Source organism: Larus michahellis, chromosome 17 (genome assembly GCF_964199755.1).
Source record: "Larus michahellis chromosome 17, bLarMic1.1, whole genome shotgun sequence".
NCBI classification, from domain to species: Eukaryota; Metazoa; Chordata; class Aves; order Charadriiformes; family Laridae; genus Larus; species Larus michahellis.
In genome coordinates, this window is record NC_133912.1 from 6764963 (window position 1) to 6780586 (window position 15624).

Genomic DNA, 15624 nt, shown 5'->3' on the forward strand with positions numbered 1-15624 from the left:
ACACGGTCTTTGCAGGACCCTGAGTACGTTGTCCTGTTGGGACCAGGACTAAATCCTATCTGCCTGCATAAATCCAATCCTAAATTCTCCCCAGAGTGCTGTGGCGCAGGCTGAACTATGCAATTTCTCCAGTCACATGCTGAGGAGCAGTTTCAGAGCAAGACTCAGGCTCTGCAGGTCACAGTGCAGCTCATCCAGGATTCAGCTAAGAGAGCAGCTGTGCCCCGTGGTCCTTCCAAAGGAGAACTCTTCTACTCCTGCCACTTCTGGACAGCTACAAGCTTTGCTCTGCACTCGGGCAGATGATAAATGATGCTGCAAGCCTGGCTGAGAGCGTGGGTACAGCTGGAGTAGGGGATTAGGGCTGGTTCTTGAGATAGCCCACCAGAAGGGTGAATTAATACTTACCCACTTGTCAGTACATCCCAGGAGTCATTCAGGCCTGCACAGAACTGGAGCTGACTGCCAAATCAAAGCTGTGGAGCACAGTTTCTGCTTGAGGACTACATTAACATGGTATCTTTCAGTATTGGGTATCAGCTCTCTTAGAGCTGCCAGAGACCAGCTACCTGTCGTTCAGTCCAGAAATGACCAGCCACAGTCTGAAGGGCTCTCAACAGGAGTAGAGAGGTAAACTGCACATTAATGTTCCTATTTGACATGCTGAGGGATAAGCCTAAGAGCTGTATTGCAGGTCCTTAATGATGCAAGATCCCTCATGGGTTTCTGTGTCTTTCTCAAAAGCACAAACTAGGTAGCTTTAAAAAAAATGTATTCCCAGTAATGTCCCTGAGGTTGCATACACCTTTCTGCCTGCAGCAGAAGCAGCAGCACTAGAGCTCAGCTGGGAGTAGACCTGCAAGCCTGCTCTCACTTTCGTTGGGGCATCACCTCCCTCCCAAGAAGATATGTTCTTTTCCAGATGATACCCGCCCATGCCACACATTTGTCTGACATACTGCTTGAGATGCAGTGATGAACAGCAGGAACAGCACTGAGAGCTCCCACTCTGGGCTTTCTCCTTTTGTTCAGGAACATTTGAAGTCCCTCCTCCATCCTCTTTTGCATCACTGCTGGTATCAGCAGGATGGCGCTGGTGGGAGAGAGGGATGGTGGAGGGACATCCACTGTTCAAAACAGAATTTTAGGCCCAGGGCTGAGGCCTGGAGGCATGCTGCCACCTTGCCCTCTCCTCCCTGGGTAGCAAGAGGTGAGGGCAGGCCCCGGGGGTGCGGAGATCCCAGGGCAAGCCCTCCGGTAGATGGCACACACGGGCCTAGCACAGCATCGCTGCAGCGATGGAGAGAAATCTGACACTGCCAGACACTCCCTTGGAATAGCCAGGGGCCGAGCAGGAACCAGGAAATACAAGCTCTCCCTGTCCAGAAAACACTTCTGCTTCATGGAGGAGGGAGCGACATGGGCAATCTGTGCAGCTGCGGGCGACCACGGTGAGTATGGCATCACCAGGTATGGGGATGGCGGACAAAGCTGCAGGCAGCCCAAGTGGAAGTTTAGGGGGACGTGGCAAGCTTTGCTCCCTTGTGCTGGGTTTGCCAGGGCTCCCGGCTGGTTCTCAGCCCTGCACCTTGCCACAGCACACAGGAACAGAGAGCAGGGGCGTGGGGTCACTGCTGTGCCGGGACAGGGACAGGGACAGGGACAGGGACAGGGACGGGAGGCTGGGGCAGCCCCTGATTGACAAAGGCAGGATCAAGGGAGGTGAAGGAGCTTTGTTGCTCACATCTCTCAGTCCAGACGGGCTGTGGCACCTCCCGGGACCGGCAGCTTGGGTTCCCGCAGCCATGCCAGCAGCTGAGAATAGCTCAGTTCTAGGAAGGATCTAGTTAAAATCCCTGTCCTTGCCCCAGTGGTCTCTGGCCAGGTAGACACCCTGATGTGTCCCTTTGGCATATGCAGGCAGAGGTCCCTGGGGCAGTGCTGGCACTAAGGGCTTGTGGGTCAGCTACCCCATCCTGCGCTGAGCTCCTCCGGCCCCTCTCCCTGCCTGCGTCCGTCTGGGCTTTATTTGCGCTTGGGAAACCTTGGACACGTTTTTGAGATGATGTTGCTCTTTCTCCCTGGGAGGGAGGATGACAATTTAATCCCTCCTGGTTTACGTTGTGCCCTGGACCTGCTGCTTATACAGAAAAGGGCACAGTGGAGCATCACTTGGTGCCAAATGGAAATATTTTCAACTCTGAGCATGGTACAAGGGGGAGAGTCATGAATATCAGATGAAGCTCCGAGGACACTCTCTCCAACATTGCATTTGTTAAAAGTATGAGGAATTAATCAGTACGTTTTAATAATCACAAGAGGCACAGCATCACCTAGTGGCTGAAACAGGGGAGGACGTTCAGGACACCGAGGTCCTTCCAACCTGAGCCCTGAGTTGGAGGGCAGAGGAGTTTGGGATTTAGGAACAGGAGCTGTAGGTGGGAGGTGGAAGGCTGACTCTTGACATGTCCCTCACCAAAAGTCCCATTTTCCACTTTCTCTGCCCTGTGGCTGAGGGTAAATGAGGTACCCAGGACATCAGCTTCATTACTGCAGCAGACAAAGGCCTGATCAGGGAATGCCTGAGGCACAGGCTGGTTTCCTTGAGCAGGGCTGTGGTTGCCAGGCACACTACTGATGCTGTGTGATGGGGAAAGCTTTGCCACAGCATGGACTGGCAAAGCCAGAGACTCCGGAGTACAAACACTACCATTACAGCATATACTCTGGTGGCACTTTCATGTCCAGACAGTGCCAGGCCATGCACAAACACTTCTACCTCCAAAAGGAAGTATAAACCAGAATCTGAAGGTCACTCATCTACGTAGGGCCAGGCAGGAGACCAGCTTTCTGCTCTCCTTGGGGAGCAACATGGTGTCAGGCTGGCTCCTCTGGAGCAACATCAAATTCTGCTCCCCCAAGGCTACTGGACCAGGACTTCTGTGTCCCACTTGATTTTTTCCCAGAGTCTGCATGGAAAGTAAGAAGCTGGGATGATACTTCTGCTGTGCTGTCACTACTACCTTCTGGCAGATTCCTGCAGCAGAGGGCAAAGCTCTGGCCAAAGCTTTTGATCCCAACCACCCTTGTGGGACTCAAGTGCTAACATCTGCCTTACAGACTGTGCAGTGAGAAAGCAGAGCTCTCTCCCCTGGAGTGTAATTCCCTGTCCTGCACATGGAAACACATGGGTGAAGAAGGGCCTCAGGCTCCCAGGCTGTCCCTGTGCTGCATGGGCTATTCAAACAGGCTTGAACAAGGAGAGAGGAAGGCAAATGGGAATGCGCTGTTGGTAACATGGGCTTGAGAGACAACTACAGAGGGCCCAATCAAGAGCAGACTGGTGCACTGAAGCCCCGCTGCAGAAGTTTGCATGATTTATAGGTTTGCCTTGGTGACAGAGGAAAAAAAAAAGGTATTTAATATTAGTTCAGGTGTTTCAAGGCACCTATAGTGCTTTTATTTCTGTATATTTTCTCAGCACCACAGCTGTGTCAGCAAAGAGCTGGGCTTCCTAAATAAAGCTGAGACTTACAAAAGGGCTCAGAGGAGGTAGGCACCCACCTTCTCCTGGACAGGAGATCCTTGACATGTTTGCTACTGAAGCATGGGCCCTAAAGGAGACAGAGCAAAGAGCATGAGACTGAGGAGGTTCCTGAAGGCTTTAAAGAAAAGCCGTTACAGCAAATTTATTCACAGAAGAAAGTTACTGATGAAGGAAAGTGTGCCCTCAGGTCTGGGTACCTCTGAAAGTATGGCCCTGTGGAGGGCAGGCCCCAGGTATTCTCACCAGTTGCTTTAGTACTTGGGGCCTCCAGTGTGCATGGACAGCAAAAAATGCCAAAATTCAGGACCCACTGTGAAGGAGGGTTGTATAGGGCAGAAATCACGCTGGCATTGACATGGGGAAAAGGGAAGAAGCAATATAGGAGCAGGGACATGTATGCTGTCATGTAGAATACAATGTGCTTCTGGCAGGCTGTGAGTTAGTTACAACATGCTTGACCTGGTTTTGAGAAGAGGGGAGAGGTTTGCACTGCTCTTGTTTTCCTTGCCACATCCGTCCTAATTACTGCAGATCTGAGGCTGGGAAATGCTGTCTCCTGCGTGGCTGTCATTAGCCTGCAGACAGCCTCAGAATACCTCCAGCCTACACACTGGCTGCTAATGCTCTCTCTACAAAGGAAGGCAATGAAAACAAGCAAGAGCAGCTTGGAAAACTGATACTGCAACCTACCTACCAGGAAAGAGTATAGAGACCCTGCTGATTTTGCTTCAAGTGGTGCTATTTTAATTACATTGCACAATGTGCCTGAATGCTGTAAAAAAGCAAAGTGCCCTAGCACACAAGCCTTGGCAAGGAGGGCCCTGGAGACCCTGCAAGCTCATACAGACAGTGGAGGAGGGAGCCGCAAGAGCCAAGTGTGAACCACCACAAGACAAAGCAATGCTGCCTTCAGCTATTTCCCTGACTCCTGGGGGCAGCCCCCCAGATTTTGTCCATCAAGGACTGGAGGGCCGTTGCCTCTGCGGGGCAGGACACAGCAGAGACGTGTGAAGCAGTGTTGGGTCCTTTTTCACAGGCACACGGCCATCCTGCCTTCCCCAAAGCTGCCCTTGACTTCCCAGGTCTAGCAAGTCTGGTTAATCATTACTGATTATTTTGAAGGTCTCCAAGTTCTTTGCCCGCATTCATGCTTTTTTTATTTTGCCATTAGAGTGCCAAAGGCATTACTACACACACTGTCCTGCTCACCCCCCTACTGAAACTGCCTTTAAAAGCCAGCAAAGGCAGAGCTCTGCCTCAGGCACTGCATTGTTCCCGCCTGTGGCAAGACTCTCTGGCAAATGCACATTCTGTGGGATCTATAATGTTTTTTGGGAATCATCTGGTAACTCCATAGCCCCATTAAAAGCGCTAGCTGCCCCCTTTCAGCTGCTGCCTGTGTTGCAGCAGAAACACAGACTCGTGTGAGACCCTCAGCTGCACATTGTGTTGGTTCACAGCCACCACCAGATGGACATGCGTATGGAGAAGGAGCCGTACAAGGGCTGGCACCTGCTCTCCTTCATCCCTCTGAGCATGATGCAATGATAACATTTCCTTTGTGCATCTGGCCCAGAATGTGACACGTCTCTGCTCTGCCTGCTCTCCCCTGCCAGCACCAGCCTACAGGAGCTCAGCTCCTGCCTCTGTTCTTACGGCTGGAATGAGTTTTGCTCCTGTTCATTCCATGGCTGGAACATAGCTGTATTTGGCATGTCTCTTTCTGGTTACACAGGTACAGCTGAGATTAGGAGGCCAAAGCACAGGGTATGGGGCTATCAGAGCATCTGGCCCTAAGAGAAGGGTTAAGAGAAGCTCTTCTCTGAGGCACCGCTTGAGCCTTTCTCATTTCCCACAGATGTGTTACCCTGGGTTGTTGTATTTGGGTTTGCATGTTATGAGAGCAGAGGCTGGGGCTTTTCAGGGCTGACATCTCTCTCTGATTTCAGGAATTGTCCTTCGCCTTTTAAAAGAAAGAAAGAAAAGCAAGGTAAGGATTTGTGAAAATGCTTTAGAAGACAAGAAGAGGGGAGTGACTGAGCCCCTGGTTAGCTGACATTAGTCACTGCTGACTGTGAATTGGATCCCTGAGGCTGAGGTCCCCTCCCATACTCTTTTGTACCTAATTGTCCTCAAGAGAAGTTTGTTAGAAGCAAGAGGCAAGATTTCTTTAAACCTTAAAGCAAGGGGTGTGACGAGCCATGAGACTTGACAAGGGGGAGGGAAGGGACTTCAGCAATATCTTTAAAATACCAGAGACTCACATCAAAACACGTATGAGTACTCTAAAGTGGCAGAATAGCAGACGCCGCATTAAACTTCTGTAAGTGCTGCAAATATCCATCTGACATCAGTCCCCCAGAACAAAGTGCATTTCCTAAGTAGCCCAGTTGTGTCCTGTGGCCTTTGGATCATGCTGGGCAAATTATGTTTGCTAGGCAGCAAAGGAAGTAACAAAGTTAAAACTGGATCTGACTTCTCCAAGGGCCTGACAAGGAAGCTCTCTGTGCTGTGTCTGTCCTCCTAGGTTCTGCCAAGAACATTGCGGTCCACAGCTTGTTGTCATCCTCGGAAACCTTATTTTTTCCAAAGAAACAAGCCCAGACTTCTTCTTGGAGGCAGGCTTCAGAGACAGCATTAGGATTGAGGGTGTCAGATGTGGTGGAAATTTGATTTGTGTCCAGTGGGGAGAACCCGTGGGCCAGACACTGCATTTCTGCATTCAAAGGAGGAACAACGAACAGTTGTGTTAACCTGATCCGCTGGTGTTTCTTTTTCAGGAACTAATGTGAGACATGAGAGCCAACAGCATCAGCCTGGCAGGAAGGTAAAAACTTTCCAGAGTTGTTTTCCTAACCGTATATTGAAAAGACAGAGCTGACTGACCACCACTTCCTAGGCTAAATGTGTTGGGAGGGCATGGGGCAGCTTATTCAGAGCCATGAGTCATCTCACCCTGTAGAGGCTTTAATGGTTGGGGGAACAATGTGCATTGCTGTACAGTGATGTGGGCCTATTTTTTCCCCCTAAAGTGCAGTGGAAGCAGTAAGATGAAATGTCTCCCTGAGCCTGAGGTGTGAGAGGGCTGGATGGCACTTGGGGCAGTGGTAAGGGTATCTCTGCCTGGTCTGGGGAAGGCATGTATAGCAGCAGCCCAGGGAGCTGACCTTCCAGAGCTCTTTCTCCCCAAAGGCTCCAACATATGAAGATGTCCCGGAGTTTCCTGTCTACTCCACCGTGAGTAAACCCAAGAGTGTGAAGCAGGATGACAGCATTCATTATGCAGACATCCAAGTGTTCACCAAGGTCCGGGAGCGGTCTGCAGCAGAGGTGAAGAACTTACAAATGCAGAATGCCACAGAGTATGCCACCCTCAACTTCACCCGGCCCAGGCTGAAATATGACAGTAAGAATGGGACTCTGGTATAAAAGGCTTGATGGCCCCCTCCTCCTTCAGGAGCAAAAGGATTTCATAGACTTAGAGATGCTGTAGATGCAAGCTAACCTCATGGACGCATCAAGTTTCCCTAAGAAAGTGCAGAGAGGCTGTATCTTCCACCTGTATTTTTCTTCAGAGGATACAGACATATTTATTCTCACGTGATGAGTAGTTTCCTATCTGATTCTGCTGACAAAAAACACCTCTTCCCCTTGGAAGAGTTGCCTCTGAAGCTGACAACCCATCTCTTCTCAGCACTGTGAGGAGACAGAGCCACTCCTTGGCTGATGAAGGCTAAAACCACAGCTCAGAGCTGCAGTGAGAAAGTTTCTGCTGTGGCACAGGACCAGCTGAGTGCTGCTCTGCAGATGGATTTGGGAACATGGCATGCAGGATTCAATACTGCGACAAGGGAGATGTTGCCACAGGATTTTATGTTAAAGTTAAGAAAATTCTGCAATGTGCAGAATGACGTGCAGATGATCCTGTGAAGAAATGGCATGAAACCTTTAACAGTATCTACTGCAATGTCTTCCTCCAACATCTGCCACTGTAACTGCAGTCATGCACTATGTGCATCCCCTTTTCTCAAAAAGCAGTGTTTTATAACCATGCACAGCACACTAAAACCAAGGCCAGAATTGCAGACTTAACTGAGAGGTACCGAACAATTTCTTTCACTGAAATGCATCCTTACCCCAACACGCACAGAAGTGAGTAGTGAGCTCTTGGCTCTGACTGAAAATGACACAAGGAAAATTCGCAATTTAACTGCGAGGTAGCCATTTAAAAGCCACTGCCAATATTTAGGGCAGTTATCCAGTCCTTAAGAGTACAGCAGCTGTCTGCATGCCTGAGATACTGGGAATGAATCCTGGTCAATTTTAGAGAGGGCTCTGGACTTTTCCTCCATTTTTTCTTACTTCATACTGTCAGCCTTAATTATAAAACCCAGTAATATAGAGCACACACCATGTGGTGTTTTCAGCTAACCCTCCCAGATACATCTTTAAGAATTTGTTTATGGATTTAAAATAGTGTAAGTAATGCAGTATAGCGATCACTCAAAAGGCTTCTGCCACTGGACTGAATTTGGCAGTTGCAGCACTGGCAGTTGAACAGGGCTCCCAGGCAGTATCTTCAGGCACTAAATCAATGCTTGGCACATTGTGTCTGCATAGCTAACTGCAGGTTGTGGGACAACCTGTTTATTGCCAGCATTTAAAAATGGACATGCTGGTACATTTTATAAACATACATAATTCTGCATATTATGGCTCAGCTAAATGTAAAAAGCATGAAGGAGTACCTGCTCATTACAAAAAATAAAGCTGGTGTGGGCAGTGTTTGCAAAGATGCAAGTGTTTTGGGGACCAATCCTACAATTTTTCTACCTTTTTGCCCGTGCTATCCAGTAGACCTCAGCAGGGCTATTGTATGGCTAGAGTACTATTTGCAGGAGAAGGCCCCTTTTTATAATGGATACAGTATATTTTTCTACCTGAAAAGGGTTTTTTTTGCCCATGCTATTCAGCTGACCTCAGTGGGGCTATTGTAAGGTCTGCAGTGGAGGGCCCTTCATTTATAATAGGTACGAGATTATGTTATTGGAAAGGCTGGTTCTTTTGAGTGTCAAGGATTCCTCTATCTGCTCCTCCAAGTTCCTTGCTGTACTCCATGTCCAGCATGAAAACCTGTCTTTTGGACTGAGGAGGATTGAATGGGCACAGGATTTACTTAGAAGAGTGCGTCAGGGAGTCATGGGATACTGTAGCACTCAGTTCTGCTAGCCCAGCTGTCAGATGGGCTGCCAGATCTGGTTCGTGCTGGGCAGCAGTTATATACCTCCTTGCACTGAATCGCTGGTACAAGAACTAGAAAGGTACAGTGGCTTCAGTTCCAGTCAAGCCCTCCGCATCGTAGCAAGAAATTAGACTTTTTAGAAACATTATTAAACATGGACTATAGTTTGGGAGATGAGAGGTTTTCTAGAAGGTGCAGACTCCAATAGGTCATCTTTAGAAACAATTTAAGTGAAACAGCCCATTATTGCAGTGGCATGCACAGCATGTGGTACTGAAATTTTTCCTCACCCAGCAGGAGAGCTGGGGCTGGGGACAGGGAGCTGCACAGACATTAAGGTCAAGCTCCTGTGTGCAGAGGGGTGTAAATTTGCACATCATCAAGTTAAACCAGTTTTGCCGTGGACATAGGTAGGACTGGGTTTGGCTCAGAGGAACTTGCTTTCACTTAGTCACGTCACTTAGTCCTGTTGGTCTGTGGATCAGCCCTTTTGTATTCTGAACGAATGGGAGCTACAGTAAAAACTATCTTTTAATGAATGCCTCAAACCTGGAAAGGTAGTTTATCTCCTATTCCCTAAGGAGCTCCAGCTTCCATACATAGCTAGTACTTGGTGTTGTTTCTGTAAATACAGCGTATCTTAGAGATAATCAAATGGTCTGCATAGGAACAGGAGTAGTACCGTAATTTTGCCAGTTTACCAGGCCTTGAATAGAGAAAATGTGAAAGTCACATGTTCTGCAATAAACATTTTTCTAAAGGACTTGTTTTGCACTGAATATTAAAAGCTTCCAACAGCGTGTCTCCTGGCTCATGAGGTTGTTATGTTTAGGTGTGTTAATGTATCATATGTTCCTTGAACATTAAAGATGCAACTTTTAGTTTTAACTGATAAATTCGCACTTTCTGGGGACGCGGCGGCCCGCTGGCTGCACCGGGGCTCCGGGGCCGGCCCAGCCGGGGGTCTCCTCGCTCCCCTCCCGCCCGAAGAGCGGCGCGGCGGGCTCCGGCCGCCGACTCCCCCCGCCCGCTGCCGGGCCCTGAGGCCCGGCTCTTCCGCCCGACTGCGGGCGGGCCCGCTGCGGCCGGGCGGGGCCTGCGCGTGGCCTGCCCCGTCCCGCCTCCGTCCCCATGGCGAGCGGCGACGCGCCGCGGCCGGGCCCGGGCCGGGCCTACACCCTCCCGGCCGCGCCGGGGGCAGGTAGGGCGGCAGGGCGCGGGGCCCCACCCCACCCCACGGGGACCCTGTTTTTCCCTCTGCCAACCCCTCCCCAGGGGCTCCTCAGCCCCCGGGATCCCCGTGCTCCTGGGGATGGCGGCCCATTCCCAGGACCCCAGTCCCGCGCCCCGGGCCCACCATTCCCCGTTCCCGGGACCTCCCTGCTTCTGGGGATCCCCATGCTGCAATCCCCCACGGGCCGACCCCACTTCCAGAGACACCTGGGGCTACACAGCCCCTCCAAGGCCCCACACCTTGTGGTCTCCCTGCTCACTCGCTCTCAGCCCTGCTTTGCAGAATAGGCCCCAAAATACTTCCACCCCAGGCAGATTCAGCAACCCACTTTGGCTCTGCCTCTGTTACCCATCCTGGCCTACCCCGACGTTTGGTCCCTAGAGATGTACCAGGATGAAACAACCAAGATAATAGTGACCATCTGCCTAAGGGTTACACTCCTGCCTACCTTTACGTGATTATTAAAAACAGTGATTCCTACTGTTGTTCAGTCTTTCTCAAGGAATCTTACCATTATCCATCCTGTTAGCTCTTCCAAACTCCCCCACCTTTCCCTTCACCAGACTTCATTCTAGACTGCTAAAGGACGACCAAGCAAAGAAAATATAGATTATAAAATTCCTAAATATAAATGTCAGTATGTGAAAGTTTCCTAAAATTATTCATGAATCTTTGCTGTCTGGGCTGAACGCACTGAATCAAGTAATACTCTGAACATTTGATGCTGGGGACCAGTACAGCTTTGGCTGATATGTTTGACTTCTGTCGAATTTGGATTCCCCCTCCACAAATGGGAAGACACAATTAGATCCTATGTGCAGTATAAGCCAATGTAATCAGGAATCTTTTTTACATGTGTTTCAGGGAATTCTGTTCACCATACATACTTTACATGTGGAAGAAAATACAAAAATGTGTAAGTTTCCCTAAGACTGTAGCCCTTAGATATACTTTCTGCAGGCAATGAAAGGAGGTGGCAACTTTCCTCCTTTGTTTTAGTTATTTTCAGACATTTCGACGGTAAGTCTGTTCTCCCTCGAAGAAAATTTCTTTCCTTTGTATTTACTACATTTCCTTCTCCCCCTCAGGCATCAAGGGGGAAGGAGTGCTGATGCATTCCCCTTGGCAATGAACTGAGCTGTGGCATCCAGAATGGGAACTCTGATGGACATGGTGCCCCAACACACATCGCAGCCTGCTGCATCCTCTGTGAGTTTCCAGGAGTCCTTTTTGTGTCTGACATTTCCCTTTTATTTCCCCAACCAAAATTTTATTAGCAAGAGCTGAACTATGGACATTGATCTATCTCTCTTTCTCAAGAGCTGATAAGAGAAACAATCAGAGAATGTTGATAAAGTGCCTTAAAATCCTTGTATGGAAGCCTTGAAGGGAGGCTTATGTGTTGATACTGGTGGTGCTGCTGTGACACGACGACAGTCTCATTACAACAACAGGAAATGGAGCTTTGTCATGCACAACAGGGCTTTGTCATGCACCTTGCCCAGAATTCAACAGGGGCAAGTACAAGGGTTAGGGTTATGCTGAAACTGGCCAGGAGAGGGCAATGCCACCAACCAAACTGCCATCCTGCATGTTTGTTTTGAAGGTCAGTCACGCAGGAACAGCTGATGTGTCCATCCTTTTGATATCATTGCCTCCTGCCCTTCATTTTGGTATCCTCTTCAGGGAGAATTATGAAGCATTAGTTTTAGTGAGAGGCTGTTTTTTTTGCTTCTTGCAAAGATAACATTCAAAGGCATCTATTATGATGTTATAAAACTGAAAGAAAAATATGATTCCTGCTACAAGAAGATTGAAATTTAAGAGTGAAACACAAAGATGGGAGAACAAGCATGTAATTTTTAGAAGGTATTTTCAGCACATACATACACCCAAGATGCATTTTTGTTACCACAGTAAACATATGAATGGGTCAGCATGCTCTGCCTCTCAGTCTAGCCATCAGAAATGGCCTAGTTTCTATTCTCTGACATATTGTCAAAGCGAGGCAGCTCTGTTTCAGAGATGAAAAACCCCATGTAGAAGCAAATCTTTGATGACAAAATCTCTGATGGAAAACATACTGCGAGCAGGCCTGTACCTGAAACAGGTACGTATAATGAGAACACTTCGCCTTTTGCTGTGTTGGTGTTCTAGAAGATAGACACTCTGTAACAGGGATATGAGACTGCAAGTGACCACCTGAATTTCTGACTTCAGTCCCAGCTTTTCTTGGTTGATCCAAAAAGGCAGGCAGGGTAGAGCATCTGGCTAGAACATTCTCTCCAATCCAAACCAACTTCTTCACAGTTCCCCCAACATGTTCATCTGAGATTCTGCATTCCTCAGGGATGGCACTACTGTACTATGGGTGACACATCTGGCTTTAGGTCCTCTAATTTGTGAGAGGAAATAGGGGTACAGGGAGTACTAATAACTACATGGGGTTTTTTTGTCATTTGCTGTATTTGGTTGGCGTAGGAGAAGTTGCCCTTCTCTGGACCACATTTGACTATTTTATCTGTTATATGTCTATAGATCCATCACTATGTTTCTGAAAGGAAGTCCAGGACTCTTTTGTAGTTTATATGCAAAGCCAGCTGCTCGATCAATGTGGCTGACAGCCCCTTCACCATCACGCTGCGTAACGCATCCTGCTATGCAATAGCATGGGGAGCATACTGTGATTGAAGGATGTATTATGTAACTCATATGATCACTAAGCTGTAAGTGGGGATGGTGCCAAGAATAGCATAATACAGTCCACAGAAAGGCTTAGAGTGTGTTTTGTGGCTGTTGGTTTTTGTTTGGGTTTTTTTTTTTTTTTTTAAAATAGGTTACTTTCTGTTTGATGGGGAAAACACTTTTCAGTTTTTCTATGAAATTTTATTGAAATTGCAAGGGCATAAGCTACTTAATTGCGTCACCAAAAATGGGGATAAATATTTATTGCTGTCTATTTAATGGCATTTTGAGTCTCAAGAGTAAACTGGATCAAGGCATTAACCAACAGCAATGCCAGCTTACAAGACTTTATGCAAAGCCTCACAGTGATCTGTTGTTTTGTTTAACAGATATGATATTACAAACAATGAAAACATAAAAATCTCAATTCCCACTGAATAAGGAAAAGTAGGGAAGGCAATCATGAATAAATAATTGGAGGCGTGGGGGCTGACTCCTTTTTGAATGACTTGGGTTGGTTACAGAGGGAAAAATACCTGTTGCTTGTCTGTCTTTATTTTAGCTGCATCTTGTATGTGACAGGGTAAAAGAGTAAAATTATGCAATTGCTTTTTCCTCCAGATGCTTCAACATGTACGCAGAAAAACATGCTTGTTTTTAAATATGTTTCTCACTTAGAAATGCTTGGCCAGATATTTTAAAATCTGAAGACACAGTCTGATATCACTGGGCAGTACTGGCAGTGTTGCTCTGTGGACTGGCAGCCAGAGCCCCTGGCAGAAGGTGTCTTCATCCATTCTAAGAGAATTTTCCTTTTTTTTTCCTAGACATTTCCTGTAAGGTGAGATGAAGTTTGAGAGATTGCCTGGAGATATTTGATACTTGTTTCTGGAATAAATGCAGTTATAGATTTAGAAAATTTTCTGGGGATTGTACTGAATTCTAATTTGAAAGTTTTCTGTCTTTTTTCTTCTTTCGACTTCGTTGCCAGGGCAGCTAGAGCAGGGCCAAATACTGTGCAAATGTTACTAGCTGTGTTGTGGTCTGGTTTGCAGCTTCCTGTCTCTATCAGGTTGCTGACAACGCTGCTGTTTCTTCGGGGTTGCAGAACGATTGCTGAGAGTTAAAGCTGGCAGCTCTTACAATCTTTCCTTTTGCTTTTTTAGCTAAGCAAGGCGTCTGCTATTTGCCATTCTTTGACTCCCCCTGCCCCCACGCCATACAGGACTTGCTCTGTTTGGTGGGTTTGAAAATCTCTTTGACACAGTAGGTTTTGTGTGAGTACGACTGCTGGAAATGGGTTTCAGATGTTTCCCCAACTCAGTCCTGGGCCTGCATCTTGTAAGCTGAAGCGTTTCTATAGGAACGTATGACATCTCTCCTGCTACTCCCCCATCAGCTCCCTCTCGAGCATGCCCAGTGTAAGCCTTGACTTTGGCTCAACTATCTGTGTGCAGTAACGGGCTGCACATATGGGACTATGAATGCGGTTCCTGATGAGCTCCAACTCTTTGTCTTTGGGAGGAGAAGAGGTCGTGCCCAGAGCCGGAGGATCTGCCCTGTGTCCCGTGAGACCCTCACACATCGGTGGGCTTGTGGAGAATGCTGGCTTGTTTGGCCAGGGGGAATTTACTGGATATTCTTCAGGAGGGCTTCACAGAGGTAAATGCATGTCCCAAGTCTTGCACAGACCATTCCAGGGCAAGGCAGCATGCTTTTGTGCAGCATCTCTTAGGAATTGTTCTGTCTCCAGTGCTTTATGTGCTTTGAGGAACAGAGAAGGAGAAAAATGAGTGAGATTTCAGGGTGGGAGAGCTGTTTACTAACAAAAGGGCGTACTGGGCAGCTCAGCCAGGGCTCTGCAAATCAGCATAATTTTTTTAAGAGTTTGTGGCTGTTTTACAGGTGGTGTTTTTAGCTCGGAGTTTTTATTGTCTTCACAGCGCTTTAGCGTTGTACCATTAAATAATATAAACTGCAGCAAGGTTATGGAGCACAGTTTATTTTATAGAATTGACTCCTCTTCAGATTATATGAAGTTTCTATGTCGGAAGGCTATTGGAAAGCCTGGAAATGTGCTTTGTGGACACACATTTCTTGGGAGAGGCTGACAAAGAGCAGACTGGCTGTTTTTTTCCCCATCTCGTTCTGTAGGTTGAATCCCTAGGAGACTGAGTTTCATCTTGGTCAGGAAAATATAATTTTAAAAGTGTTCTTTTTTGATGTGTTTATTCTGCTGTCAGGGAGACTAATAAATCATAAAACAAGGAGTGAGAAGTACCGGGAAATTCCAGAGATGGGAATCCTGTAACTGCATGGGGAGTGCAGATTGCTGTCAGCTTCCCTCTTTCATGTGCACAAAAAATTAATTCCACTGGACTCTCCATGGACTCAGTACAAAATGCCTGGGCAGCCACTGCCTGGCTGTGCATCGTGCAGACCATGCTGGAGCATGATTTCCTGTCTGTAAGCTGAAAAGGAAAGAAAATTGTGGGGGCTTATGCTGAAACCAAACAGTAGCTGGCTATTTGCTTTCTCATCTGGTGGCAGGGATAGTCTCTTCGTGTGTTTTATTCTTTCTTAGAGTGTATAGCTTCTTCTTGTTTGTGTTTAGTGGCTCTTCATCCTTGCAAAGCTCAGCCCCCACCTGACTGTTCTGCCCCCATACTCCATTCTTCATAGAAAGTGAACATCCCTCGGGGTCTTAACAGCACCAGTCATCACAGGGAAAACAAACTGGGTATGAAACTTGAGCCTCACAGCTTCATGCCAGCCACAGGTCTCCTTTGATTGCTCTGTGTAAATACTCCATCCTCTCCTCCACAGCATATCGCAGTCTCATTTGTAGCTAGCAAAGGTACTGCTTTAGCTCAAGCTTATACTTCTGTGCTCAAGGGCAGGAGATCCTTCTCTGGC

General features: G+C 47.7%; 2 protein-coding genes across 4 annotated transcripts in view; both read left to right on the forward strand.

The window, feature by feature from the left end:
• Positions 1 to 1140: 1140 nt before the first annotated feature.
• On the forward strand, positions 1141 to 9679 carry C17H11orf52 (chromosome 17 C11orf52 homolog). 2 transcript variants are annotated; one of them, XM_074561118.1, is made up of 4 exons: positions 1269 to 1451; positions 5497 to 5537; positions 6328 to 6374; positions 6740 to 9679. In XM_074561118.1, exons 1-4 carry the CDS (start codon positions 1420 to 1422, stop codon positions 6974 to 6976), a joined length of 357 nt encoding a protein of 118 aa, XP_074417219.1. In that variant the 5' UTR covers positions 1269 to 1419; the 3' UTR covers positions 6977 to 9679. The 2 variants fall into 2 exon arrangements, with proteins under 2 accessions (XP_074417218.1, XP_074417219.1); XM_074561117.1 differs by lacking the exon at positions 5497 to 5537 and having other exon boundaries at positions 1141 to 1451; positions 6740 to 9668.
• A 216-nt stretch (positions 9680 to 9895) lies between these two features.
• Positions 9896 to 15624, forward strand: part of DIXDC1 (DIX domain containing 1) — a 41974-nt gene continuing 36245 nt past the window's right edge. The window contains exons 1-2 of one of the 2 annotated variants that reach the window (XM_074561115.1): positions 9896 to 9990; positions 11112 to 11232. In XM_074561115.1, the coding sequence (XP_074417216.1) occupies positions 11176 to 11232 (57 nt within the window). In that variant the 5' untranslated portion in view covers positions 9896 to 9990; positions 11112 to 11175. Of the gene's footprint in view, positions 9991 to 11111; positions 11233 to 14116; positions 14371 to 15624 lie in introns of those variants that run through there. The other variant, XM_074561114.1, reaches the window with a different exon arrangement.